The sequence below is a fragment of the Brienomyrus brachyistius genome, unplaced genomic scaffold, assembly GCF_023856365.1.
Source record: "Brienomyrus brachyistius isolate T26 unplaced genomic scaffold, BBRACH_0.4 scaffold76, whole genome shotgun sequence".
Lineage (NCBI taxonomy): Eukaryota > Metazoa > Chordata > Actinopteri > Osteoglossiformes > Mormyridae > Brienomyrus > Brienomyrus brachyistius.
Genome location: NW_026042351.1, coordinates 472988 through 487600, shown reverse-complemented (window position 1 = coordinate 487600; position 14613 = coordinate 472988). Strand labels below are relative to the sequence as shown.

Here is a 14613-nt window from a genome sequence, read left to right as displayed (position 1 = left end):
TTGACACATAAATGGACAAGCATAGTGGATAAAAATGGCATTGCTTAATGTGACAGTACCCCCCCCCCCCCCAACCCACCAAAAGCATGCGCTCCGGCCATGAAGTCCAAGGGGGTTAGACAACAGGGATGGAACCAGACTGGACTCTGGACTAGACAGGGGACGACAGAACAGATGGTAGACAGGACAAGGCCAGACAAGACTAGCCAGAACACTAGACAGACAGCAACACCAGACATAAGACCAGTTGCAGAACACCACTAAGGACATGGAGCGGATAAAGGAAAAGCTAGGAACCACAGGTACAGCAGTCCTGTCAGACCCCAAAACAGGACGGACAGGTGGAGGGTCAACAAGAACAGGGGCACAGGATGCAGAAGACAAGGAGAGATACAGGCGGGACAGAGCAACAAGACAAACACTGAGGCACAAAAAGGAATAACATGGGGCATCCAGGGAAGCCAGGCGAAGACTCGGGGCTGGGGACCCTCCTAGGCCCCTTTCCAGGTGAGGCTGAACTCTGCCGAATCACAGGACCAGAGGGTCTGGGAGGGCCAGCAGGGCCGGAGGACGTGAGGGGTTGGGAGGTGATGAGAGAACCGCAGAGCAGTAGGGCAGCAAGGAGACAACAGGACAGGAACAGGAAGATGACAAGGGACATACAGGGCAAGAGCAGAGACTGGCAAACCCTCTCTGGGAGACAGACATTCTGCCTGCCGCTTTCTTGGACTCCTGTTGATACTGGTGACCAGAAACTGGGACCAGAGTAATCGGAGTCTGGGATGAAGGAGGGACCCACGTAGCAGGACCCAGGGCACTCTAGCAGGACATCCTCTGGATCCATCTTCTCTGGTGGCAGCCTGCAGGCATGTGCCGGTGGGACATCAGGATAGAAAGTGGGCACCAGCAGGCCGTCAGGAGATGAGGTGGGCACCGGCTGGACGTCTGGGGACATTGAGGTGGGTGCTGGCCAGGCATCAGGGGACAGAGAGGTGGACGCTGGCCGGACATGATGGAGCAGTGTGGCAGGTGTCGGCTGGTTACCAGGGAACCGTGTCAGATTCTATGAGAAGCCTAGAGGCAACCAAGGCCTCACCTGTGTTGGACACTGTGGGTGCGGCCTGAGCGGCCCCCTGGGCCGGGAGCCTTAAGTGCGGATGTAACGACTGCAACGGCCGGCTCTCCTGGGCCAGATACTGTAGATGCAGTGTCTTTCAATCACGAGTGCGCTTCCCTAACCATTACGTCACCACTGCTCACTACTATGTGTACTATTAAAAGAGGCAGTAGGGTCTTGTCCAGCCAGCTGACAAAACGTTTCCACATTTAATTGGAACGAAGGATGGTAGGAAACATCTGTATTGTGTGCAGACTTCCAATAAAACCATGTTGAAGCAAAGTCCGACCTCTACTGTGGTCCAGCACTCTGACAACCATAGAACTAGGAGTGAAGCCTGTTCTTCTGTGCTGGAGAGCTTTGGGGAGCATGTTTTGGCGAACAGGGGGATCACAGTAAATCCCAGAGAAGCATCATGTTGTCAGACTTCAAGTGACAATGAGGACGCAGGTCGCCCTACGGCAAACGACATGGAGACGGCGGGCTCCTTTTCTCCAGAGCACCCCACCTCTGCGGGGTTCAGCACACTCACTCCATTCCAGAGGGCCCTGAGGATCTCCGCTATAGCTGTCACACCCTCCACTTGGGAGTCCGGGGAGAGGGCGGCTATGCCCTCCGTCAGAGATGGGCCATTCTCTCTGGGGAAAGATGTACTGCGGCCTGAACCAGCGACATTAGGTATGCTTGACACAAGCAGCAGTGATCGGCTGTAGGGACCTGGGGAATCTACTGGGGCTTGTCGAGTTCCGTCAGTCTGTTGGGTGCCAGGATGAACGACTCTGGGAGCAGGTGTTAGACAATAAACTGGGATTTACTGGGATCAAGATGGGAGGCTAGGGAACGAGCAACACGGAGGGCACCACATCAATGGGGAACACAGGGCCAGGAAACACTTATACAGGAATAACAAGGGAACAGACTGGAAGTAGCTGGGAGTGTTTAACATGAGGGATGGAACGAGACGCGAGACCAAAGAGCAGCAGGCATGGCTTATTAGAGCCACGTCAGGGAGGTGGCAGGACATGACGTTTGGGGCTATGGTTAGGGTTAGGATTAGGGTAAAGTGTTTGTGGCAGAGAGCGGTCAGTAGTACAAGGACACGACTACACCACCTGGGGAATTTCACCACAGGAAAAATTACTCTAAATTAAGAGCACACAAGTTCATTTACCGAATGGAGCTAGAGATGTGTTTGTACTATTAACAGTTTGTTGAAAATATAAAACAAAGAAACAAGACAAGCGCTTTAGCATCAACAACCTTAAAAAATAAACCAGCAACCAGCCTTTGGCCACTGGCTGACTAAACTCAAGCAGGAGACAGGTGTCCGGGGAAGTTGATCAAAATGGGGAATAGAGTCCCTTAAACTAACACACACATACACACACATACACACACACACACACACACGCACACACACACCTGTGCTCCACCACACTGATCCCCACACAAATATACTGCACAAGGTGAAAGTGTGAACACCACCACCCCAGACCAATCAAATCTTAGTCAGCCAGATCAATCGAGGCAGCCACTGCTCACAGTCTCCCAGAAAATACCCCAATCTAACCAAGAATCTGAGTGTTGAAAACTATGAAGAGTGCAAACAATGAGTAGCAGAATACAGGCTGTCCCTCTGTATCAGTCCCATACAGAAAGAAAGGGCGGCCTAAAGTCTGTTAAGTCGCAGAACTAGGGAATGAAACAGCTCCAAATGCAGGAAAAGGTGCGACGATCCTTAGCGCGTTCCAAGGCTCCCAGCACATCGCCGATGTCCCACCGAGGATCAGGAGCTTCAAGCAGCAGTTGTTGGGCGACATCGGACCGCCTGAGGACAAGACAAGACTGATGGAAAAGAAAAACTGACGTAGGAAACACAGCAGCCACAGTGCAGGTTCAAACTATTATTGTCTGACAAATCTGCTGGAAGAGGCATAAACTGAAGCTAACGAGCATCCTGGCAACAACCGTAACTACAATTAAAACACATCAAGTAAAGCAACTGACAAGTAGCTATAGGCCTAGTCACCAGAATAACTTGCAACCACTGGAGCTGCAACACAGACACCAGAGAAACACTGCAATATAAAATATTACCATTAGCCATTTAAATCAAGCAGAGGATTAACGCTAATTAAAACAGCAAAACCTCCCACCAAGACACAGAATAAGTGTGAACCTCAGCCAGCATGCCAGCGTACCACAGCAGACCACTGCGGTGTGGAAGGGGAGTTACCGGACCGGGAAACGCCAATGACGCCTCCACACACTAGGGGTCCCCACACACACTTACCGGAAATAATCAACAAGTCCTACCCGCAAAATTCCACACTGCTACAGTTGGATGGCCCTGGGATTTTTATCCAGAACCCCAAGGCTCAATGGAAGTACCGCGAGATTCTTAAACCCTTACCTGAGGGAGGAGGCTTCCAGCGTAAGGAGAGGTTCACCAGAATCCCCGGGCTGGATGGACATCGTTCATCCTTTACCTGGGGAATGAGGCTCCCAACTCGTGGTGACTTACCCAAGCCCTGGTGCTGGATCATCATTCAATGCTTACATGGGGAAAGAGAGACCTTACCCTTGGCCTCCAAGCCTGGAAGTACCCTGAGCTCTAGACCCAAGCTTAACCCTAACCCATAAGCATAGGTTCGCAGTATGAACGGTTCTCACCTGATACCAGAAAACCATACATGTTCTTAATCTGAAAATCAGTTCATCGTTTTCCCAGAAGGTGGCAGCACATCAACACTGCAAGCTTGGCACATCCCTTTGGATACAATGAGCTATCCTTATATTTTGAAATTTTTTAAAACTTATTTAAATCAGTAAAACAAATTGCATCCAAAAAGGATAGAATCATGACTACCCAATACCCCTTGGCACCATGTTAGTGTGAATGGAGTTTTCACTCCAGCCCTGAGGGATTCAGAGCAGACACAAAAGATTGTGAACCCATGTGTGATTTACAGTGAAAGGTGACTGAACACAACGCACAGCCTCCGTTATGACTCCACTGTTCACCATGGTTCAGCACCATCTATATTTCTATTATTTTTAAGGTATTTTACTTGTGGTTTTACACTTAACATGGTATCGACAGGCTTGCTCCAAAGAGATCTCATTGTATTTACACAGTGACAGTAATGCTGCCTTATCTTGCGAGAGGAAGTAGCATATGGGTGCGCTGCTAACGTTAGCATTAGCAAACCTAGCTGCCTAGCAGTGTTGGTAGTAACTCGTCAGTGTAATTCCACTACTTTTGTTTGCACCATGTATTTCAACATCGACGCGATGTTAATGTGATCACTATGCAACCTTTAGCCCACTGTTATTTTCCTTGATTATGTAATTATACAGGGCAGGTCAGGCAGAGGGAGCAGACGCTGATGCAGCGCGTTGCCACACCAACCACACGTCCAAACTGCTGGCGATCCTGGCCGGCGACCCCCCAGGCAGACACACGGTCGAATCCCACCCTTATTATAATTACTTTTATATGCAGTAATTGGTAATTAGTAATTTTCAGTAGCTTGCACAAGGCTGCTGACTAGCAACGTTATTCGTTGGCTGAATCCGAAATAGCTCTCGTGCTACGATGCTGGATTGTTACAGGGACAGTGATAAATGCAGACCCCTTTATTCTGATTTGGTTAAAAATCAAATGTTTTTACTCAGATTTCATCCATTTGGTGGTGTGCTCTCTATATGCCATGTGTTGGCAAAATAGAGCAGCGCACTGAATTGTAATGCCTGTATCTTGAAACGTAGCGTGTTGTCAGACTCTCCGACACACAGCTCTATGGTCCATACAGAGGAGATGAGGAACATGCAGTCTGCTAAGTCACGTGGTTACCTTTCTTTAGGTGGCTACGTTTACATGCCTTAACGCAATTAAGATGTTTTCACATCTTAAAACAGATTAATCGGGGAGCTCATTTATAAAGGCTTCGTGTGACTGAAAAAGACGAGAAGCATTCATACATACATTTATAGGAAGATTTTGGGATTTACAAAGAAAAACGTTTTGTGAAAAAGACACAAATCTTGTGAACGAGGTTGAGAGATGCTGTTTCGACAGAATCCTGTAGAGGGCACTGTGTATGCTAAATCGAAGGCTCCAGGAATGTATTCGGCATTTATAATCATAAACAATAATAATTGAAATATTTGTGGGCAAATGGCAATTGGCTCTGAGATTAAAGTTTTTTAAAATGAATTTGTTTAAATTTTTGGGCCGGCATGGTGGTGCAGTGGTTAGCACTGTTGCCTCACACCTCTGGGACCCAGGTTCGAGTCTCCGCCTGGGTTACATGTGTGTGGAGTTTGCATGTTCTCCCCATGTCGTCGTGGTGTTTCCTCCGGGTACGCCGGTTTCCCCCCACAGTCCAAAAACATGCTGAGGCTAATTTGAGTTGCTAAAAATTACCTGTAGGTGTGAATGGTGTGTGAGTGTGTCCTGCGATGGGCTGGCCCCCCATCCTGGGTTGTTCCCTGCCTTGTGCCCATTGCTTCCGGGATAGGCTCTGGACCCCCCGCGACCCAGTAGGATTAGCGGTTTGGAAAATGGATGGATGGATGTATGATAGAATGATTAAGCTGTAGCACATTTCAAATAATATTTCATTTGTAACACATTTGTTCTCCAAACTTCTACATTTTTAACCTTTGGCTACAAGATCATCTTCTTCCTGCCAGTATCTTTTCTTTTCCTTTGATCCTCGGTTGTTGGAATCTGCTCTGCTGCTTGGAAGTTCCCTGGGGAGTTAGTGTTGGGGGGTTCTGGTGGAATGTGACCATCGGCAGCCATGGGCTGGATAGCGCTGTGGTGCTCAGCCTGGCTCTGTGCCCTTCTAGGGGCTCTGTGTCCTTTGTTAGCACAAACATTTTGCACACCTAACATTACCATGCATACAGTATTTCTCGTATTTTACAAATTACAAAAACACTGATCAAAGTCTGTAGAAAAAAACATTTTATTTCATGAACTAAGTCAAATATGAATCATAAAACACAATTAAAATACTTTTTTTGAATACATGCCTCAGAAATTGCACATCCCTGATTGTGCGTTACCTTCATGCTGCCTTGAAATTTTTGATTTCTTCACTGTAGCCCTATGTTATACAATCTAATCTTAACCTTATGTTAACTAATCCTATTTTTATTTCTTAAATATTCCCTCCACCACCCCCCCTCTAAGGAGGACTGCTTTATTTACAATTAATCTAATCCTATGTTATACAATCTTATCTTAACCTTATGTTAACTAATCCTATTTTTATTTCTTAAATATTCCCTCCACCACCCCCCCTCTAAAGAGGACTGCTTTATTTACAATTAATCTAATCCTATGTTGTACAATCTTAAGCTTACCGTAACCTATCCTATCTTAATTTTATTCTATGTTATCTTATCCTATCTTTCTTATCTTATGCTATGCAATCCTATCTTATATAATCTTATCCTAAACTTATGGTAATTTATCATGTCTTTGTAAAACATAAAATGGCATACAAGTTAAGACTATCTTAATCTTATTCTATACAATCTTAACCTTATCCTATCTTAATCTTATCCTATAGTACCTTATGCTATAGAACTACATGGTAACATATCCTAATTTTATCTTATCCTAAGTATGTATGACAACTCTCGTGTAATTATGTGCTGAATCTACAGGGAAATGTAGCTATGTGCATCTGACTGATAGCCCATCTCCACACCCATCTCCTGAGCCCTGGGCATGGTACTTAGCTGCTCCAGTGCATCAATAGGAAAGATGAACTCATCTTCATCAATCCTACGCCTCTTGGTTGAATGAGTACCCTCATTATCCTCATTCTTCCCCTGTTTCGCTAAGTTAATTTCATTTAAATGTCTGTTCCAAAACTCCTGACACCAGTACTCAGTAAAGCACTTGGCGTCATAGGTCATTTTAGAATACTTGGTTACATAAAAGTTATACAACCAATAGAATTTTTCCAGGTGAGATGAGGCGGCTACAGCCTGTGCTGGAGCCTGAAGCAGAGGGGTCAGATGAACCAGGCCTGGAGCTGAAAATGGATGTGGAGCTGGGCTTACAGGTGTGACTAAGTGTGGCAATAAAACAGAGGAGCCCATAAAAAGAAATGGGGATGAAACAAAAGGGGAGGGGGCTGAAGACGGAAATAAAAATGAAGAGGAGGAGAAGGTTGGTGAGCTGGGCTTAGGCTCTAACCCCTTCTGTTGGTCATACCTCCTTCTTCGCCCTGACCGGCCTCCCGCCGTATTTCTACGGCGACCTGTGCCCTGCTGACCCCTGCTGGTTGCCACCGGGATGGCAGCAGATCCAGGAGAGGCAGACGTGGTCAGGGAGCTGGCTGCCGGCGGCCCGGTGCGGCACTTCTTCCGACGGCCAGCATCACTGGAACTGGTTTGTCCTTTGGGATTATAAAGACAGGGGACAGCATATTTAATTTAAATGAAACATTATGTCACTGTACAACAACACTACATCACAACCATCACAGATATCACACTTGGCAGTCGGTATTGCACACTAAGAAAAATTCTGCCGTCTTTATTGGATACAGGAAACACACGCTTGGGAAACTTATGCGCTGGTCTTGACTTGGGCCGTCTGCGTTTCAGCAGGGGAACCTGACCTATAAAAACAAGTCAGTTTGTGCACAGATTCCCTGATACGCAGAACAACAGCGAAAAACAACACTGGAAAGGTTCATGTGCATCAAATATAGCAGCCCACTCAATCCAAATGCTGGCATCAACAACTGACTATTAAGTCAAATCCTTTACATATCTTACACTTTCCATAAGTTGCATTATTTATTCACTCTCAAGGTACCAAACTAAGATTTATGCTTTTTCTGATTACTACCGCGTTTCCCCGCAAATAAGCCCTAACATGATTTTTCAAGAAGCCCGTAATATAAGCCCTAGTTATTGTCCCATGGATTGTACGGTAACTAGAATGAGATGCGGTTATACTACGAGAAGGCTACATGGACAAGAGGCGCTCATTTAAGGACAGAGTTATTGCTAAACATGAGAGATTGGGGACACTGGTTCTACAGGAAATTGAGTTGCGAGATATTCAGGACGGAATTTGGAACTTGGAGATTTACGATGATGTTCCAGAAGAACATGACATGACGACTATATTTGAATAAACATATGCAGTATACAGCAGAATTTTGTTCATGAATAAATTCACCGTCAAATTGTTTACATGGAAAGATACTGTTAGAAGATGACATGATGTCTGTGTTTGAATAAATGTGGATTTTTTTCATGAATACCGGTAAATATACCGTAGCATGTTGTACTTCGGAAAATACTACCTTAATATAAGCCGTAACGCGTCATTTGGAGCAAAAATTAATATAAGACCCTGTCTTATTTTCGGGGAAACACCGTATATTAGGACATATTCAGCTGTTACTTTACCACTTCATGATGATTTTCTCTGATGTTTAAACACAGCACAGCCACAGATTTTACTGATTTCATTATATAATGCAGTAGACATGCAAAAAGACTCCCGTATATTAAAGCTAAAGGTGAACTACTTTATTATTTAGACATGTACTTCTAAAACAAGATAATAGAACAGAAGATTCAAGAAGACTAGTCAAGCATATTCTGACTTTAACTCTTTAAGTGCTGAGTTAGTCTGGGCATCATTTTGCCATCCTTACCTCGGCCAACTGGACCGGGGATGTATTCCGGGGCGATCCGCACACTGACTGCACCTTTCGGCAGCAGCCAGTCAATCCTCTGGAGATTCACGGTGGTTTTCACGATGGACATCTTTCGCGTCTTCTCTCTTGCTGATAAACTGCAAGTCTGAGATGCTTTAAATGTTCAAATGAAAACTCTAAACGGAAAAGAATTGTTATGATTCGGTTGCTAAGCTACGGTGGCCGATTGGTGTCAGCGCGCTGCAAAGTCTTCAAACGCTTTAATCAAATGACAAAACATATGATCTACATTTACAAAAGCGCAGAAACGTAGAAGTACCACAAAATTTTAAGACAAGTTTAAAAACATATAAGCGCTGAAAATTCGCTCACAACACAGTTGTGAAGTTTCTGGGTGACAAAGAAACAAGACGGACCAATTATGGTTTAACTGTATATCGAATGTTTACGAAATGTCGATATCTTATCAAAACAGGATATAGAATGAAACACTACATTATATCAATCAATCATTCGGTCGCCATTAAAAATATAGAATAATATTCCTTTCTTGTTATAAGTAACACGAGAGCTGCGGTCAGACTCCCAGAATTCATAGCGATAATTACGCGACCCATTCAATTAGTGGGTTTTTTGATAATTGGGAATGCGTTGGGTGCGTTCGACTTCACTTAGGTCTGACTGCAGCTGACGTGAGGGGGAGCGCCATCTGCCGGCGGCTGCAGGAGTGTAATATAATAATATAAACTGTAATATAAACTTGTAATATAAACTGACAGCAGCCAAACTAGACAACTTCTACTCCTCGTAGTGCGAGACCTGACTGAGATGGCCGCACTTCCAAAAGGGTGTAGATACATCTATACAAATATCACCTGCATGCACATTACCTCTTCTACAATAACCAACTCCTGATCCAAAGTGCTAGCAGTGAAAAGATAGCTGCCAGGAAAAAGACCAAATACATTTATTTCAAGGATTCAAAGTTTTTATTGTCATGCACAGAATACAATGCAATTCTTACTTGAATGCCTTCTTCACAGACTAGACGATTAAACACATAAAGCAGCGCAACATTACAGTAACTAACAATAAATAAACGATTAACTTATGTGTACTATTAGAGCATTTATTGAAACTTTACTTCTTTACAGGCTTTTCGGGAGAAATAGCAGATAACGTATCGGAACTTCCAGAGATACAAACGTCATGCGTGTGACTAAAATTGTTCAGCCAATAAGGGCAAAGTTGTGTCACGGAGGCAGGTCCAGTTTGTGCAGCCGGCTGAGAGGTTTTTTTATTATTTTTGTTATTGAAGCTTTAAATTACAACAGAAGTAATAGCTGACCAGTGACCATTAAGATTAACAAAACAAACAAGAACATTTACAAAATAAGCCAGGGGCACATGGTAGCGACATTTACAGTTACGCCGGCTGAAAGGTGCTGCACGATCTTACTTGCTCTCTGCACGTGCTGCACGATCTGTCACGATCGTCTTGTAGGTTTTTGTACCATGTGACTTGGTGACGTTAGGTGACGTTTTGCAGGGCCGGCTTTATGTCGGACAAAAGAAATCTAACCATGATGCAGTAATTCTAGAGGCAGCAAAGCAGACTAACCAAAGATCTCATAGTAAACAAAGGAATGTGATACTGCAGTTAAGTCTCGGAACAAAGCTTTTACAATGTTAAAAAGTACTCACAACTTTCAGAATTTGATTGAGTACAAAAAGTTGCAGGCTAACGTAAGGAGGGTAGTTAAATGAGCAAAGAGGGAGTTTTGGAGGTCCTTCTGTAATTCAGTAGGACGGGAAACTGACATTAGTAAAGTCTGGGGAATGATAAAAAAAGATGCATGAGATTAAAAGGGAGTATGGATATTCAGTTCTAAATGATAATAACATAATAACAGTTACAGATGGGGAAAAAGGCAAAATGTTAGTTTTGTGGTTTTTCATTCCCTGCTAAATCAGAAGTCAGAAGCCGCTGGTGTAGATCCAAATTCAGTCTTTATTGCAACAATTAAGTTACAACCAAGGCCGGACACTTAAAGTGTGTCAAGTACTGTTTTATACCTATTTTTATACAAGTTCTTATCATTTAACAATATCTCGTCACTTAAGCATCATCATTCCTTCAACCATTCACAATCATTGTTTTTTACATCAATCCACAGCCCTAGGTGATATGTTTGTCCATCATTTCTTTTACTGTTTGGTCCCTCAGCCGAACGTAATGGTGGTGCGACCATCTCCACTTGGTTTTTTAAAAATGCTCAGCCGTGAACTTTTGGTGAGCCTGTTGCACATTGTCTAATTAGAGGGTTGATAATATATTTGTCCTTCAACATAATGATAAGGCATAACACTAATAAAGGTGGATATTCATGCATTCAGGGCTAACATAAAGTAGCTAACAGAACATTTGAGGCTAATACAAGGTGCAAATACATACTCAATTGATTACATTGTGTTGATTACATTATAATGATTACATTGTAATGATTACATTGTAATGATTACATCACGGGTATTTGGCATGCTTTTTAATAATACCGTAATGATTATATTCTACATTGTATAGTGCTAAATAATATCCCATATATTTCCCCCCTTTGGGATTCTAAAGAGTCCCACACACAATTCTGTCCATCCAGCCTAGGAGGGAGGGCTAAAACCCTAAGATCTAGGGAAATTCCACTCCCAGCCCGCCACAGGCGCAGCCCCCCTTCGGGGTCCATGGCTGACATGGCTCACAAACTATCAACACTCAGAATCAACCAACAGCAATGAACTCCCCAGGATACATTGCATATATTATCAGGAATACATAATCTACCAGGAGTACATCACCTACCACAAGCTCATTACATAAACATATACGGCTAATGCAAAGATAACTGAAAGGTTAACTGATAACACTGTAGATTACTATAACAGGCACTCTGTCATGAGCAGGAAAGTCCCAGGTGTCGTGGGCGGCAGGCAGGCTGCAGCGTTTCCAACATGGAGTATTCACAGGCGGTACGGCCGAACTTCAGCTATGGGCAGGAGCGTATCCAAGGTGTCTATGTCGCCATCCGTTTCCGTGTTGGTCCAGGAGGTTGCCGCTCCAAACGGTCCTCCCACCACTCTAAACATTGCAGCTATAGTCGCCTGCTAAGACAGCGCTTTTCCCACTAGGGAGCGAACAAGAGGAACTACACAACAAAAGATTAGTAGCAAAGCAAGAATGAACACAGCACGCACACAGAGTGCTTTCATAAGGGCTTACTGCCAACTACCCCACATATTATAGCACCAGTCAAACAACCCGTCATGTTGTCCCGAATTTCTCGCCATCTCATCCTGTAACCCCTGCAACTTTCTCATACCCTCAGTAAATGAAACATCCAGGGCTGTATTATTGGGAATAAATGTACAGCACTGATCCCCGAACAGCACACACACTCCCCCTTTCTCTGCCAGGAGCCAATCCAGGGCCATCCTGTTCTGTCATGCCATCAGACTGGTGGCCTGAAGCTGCTCCCCCAGAGATGCGAGTGCCTCCTGAGTATAGTTGGTAAACCTCTGCTGATTATAGTACAAATAATTTATCCATTCCACATTTTTGTTAACAGTAGGCCAAATTAATAATGATTCAAACCCTGCAGCTATCTCACTTCTCACCTTATATTTGTCTGGAATGCCCCTCGGCTGGCATATGGCATCTATATACACACTGGGATCATCTTCGCAGCTCGTAAGAAACCTGTGGAACCTAGAGGGCTGTTTGTCAGAGTAAATATCCACCTGGCTAGCTAACATCCCCCTAGTGCAGAGGCCTCCACAATTATTGGGGAGAGGAGGCCTCAATCCTCCCTCCTGACCACACAGCCACCACGTATCTGCCAGAGGTACGCTCTGGTTCTCTAATGCATCCATTGGAATGCTCCATACTTCTCCATTCTGCATTTGGTCGCCTTTCACATCCCAAACAGTTCCACAGTCTCCCCCGGAGATGCCCACCTCCTCTGTCCCATTATTCTTAAAACACTCACAAGGAAGTCCCTTGAAAAAAACTCAATTTCTGCCCCATAATATATCGCTGTCCACCTTCCCAAGGCCTAAACTGTCCACGCTATAAGCATATTTAATATTTCCCTGGTATATCAGGCACCAATATGGACAGTACTGCATGCGCACTTTCGGACTAGATTTAAGTTTGCATACTTTATCAGGGGAATCAAACCATCCTGACACAGACCCTTCCAGACTCTTCTAACTCTCTCCATTCCCCAGTCTCCACACTGGTTATTAGTGTACGGGAAAGGGACTCCCTGAGCTGGAGGCTCTGCACTCGCACACACCACACAATCCTCCTCCCTAATGAAGCAGCGGTGTATCAGCCCCTTTATACCACCAATTTCCACTATTATGTTTTGGTAACCCATCCTGGTTTACGTCATCTTGGGTATATCCTACAGTTTGCTCACTCTTCTCACTTCCATAGCTCCCACCTACATCTCTCCGCTTTTGCTCATTGTCACCTGAGAGGTTATTCAGCATCAGTGGACCAGGTCGAGTCAGTGAAGTCAGTTGTCCTGAACTCTCCTGTCTTGTGGTCCTGCTGCACACCCAGACCTGAAGGGCCTGGTATATCATTGGTAGAGTAGTAGTAGATATCTTTATTGCCATTTGCACAGGAACAGGTCAGTAGAAGTACATTGAAATTCTTGTGCGTATCTCCCAGAGTCATTTTTAAAAAATAGAGAGACAGAGGAGAAGAGACAGTTTTTTAAAACATTAAATAACATAATATAAAAAATGTAAATAATAAAAGCAGCCAACACACTAATTCCAGAACGTAATACAGTAAGTGGTTACACACTGTGTACAGATGCAGATACAGGATACAGAGTGCATGGCCTGGGTGTGTGAGTGAATTATTTCACAGAAATAATATCAAGACAGTATAATGTACAGAAAAGTGGAATATTGCACATGTTTGTTAGACTATTGCACTGAAAGAGTTATTTGACTACCTAAGGGAAAGAATGAAAGTGAGGCTGTAGTGCTCCGATGTGTCTGATTGCCTCTTTGCAGTGGTAACTGTCCAGGTAATGTCCACGGGGGGGGGCCTGTATTTCATACCCACTTTAATGTGCTTAGCCATCAGTCTAACTGTGGCTGGGATAAAGCTGTTGTAGAATCGTGTTTTGTAGGCGGTCATGCTCTCTGGCCTGCGGTGTCTTAGGTTGTATCATAAAGTTCTTCCTCCTAAACAGGCATAATGCTGGGTGATGTTGATCACTGAGTATGTTCTGAGTTTTCCTCCGACAGCATTGTGTATTTAATGTGTCCAAAGAGGGGAGGTCAGAGCCTATGATCCTTTATGCAGTTTTTACAACAACTCCTTGAAGAGATTTCCTCTCACTGCCACTGGTAAGGATACTTTCAGTGATTCCTCTATAGGTCTGTGTGAGAGGCTGACGTCTGAGTCCTCTATAAGCCTGTGTGGGGGGCCGACGTCTGAGTCCTCTATAGGCCTGTGCGAGGGGCCGACGTCCGAGTCCTCTATAGGCCTGTGCGGGGGGCCGACGTCCGAGTCCTCTATAGGCCTGTGCGGGGGGCCGACGTCCGAGTCCTCTATTGGCCTGTGCGAGGGGCCGGCGTCCGAGTCCTCTATAGGCCTGTGCGAGGGGCGTCTGAGACCACTATAGGCCTGTGTGAGGGGCTGACGTCCGAGTCCTCTATAGGCCTGTGCGGGGGGCCGACGTCCGAGTCCTCTATTGGCCTGTGCGAGGGGCCGGC

General features: G+C 44.8%; 1 protein-coding gene across 1 annotated transcript; it reads right to left on the bottom strand.

Annotated features, from left to right (window-relative positions):
* Positions 1-6466: 6466 nt before the first annotated feature.
* LOC125726789 (uncharacterized) lies at positions 6467-8962 on the bottom strand. Its single transcript, XM_049003285.1, has 2 exons — positions 8818-8962; positions 6467-7539 (listed from the first exon to the last, which is right to left on the bottom strand). Exons 1-2 carry the CDS (start codon positions 8927-8929, stop codon positions 6794-6796), a joined length of 858 nt encoding a protein of 285 aa, XP_048859242.1. The 5' UTR covers positions 8930-8962; the 3' UTR covers positions 6467-6793.
* Between the last annotated feature and the right edge of the window lie 5651 nt (positions 8963-14613).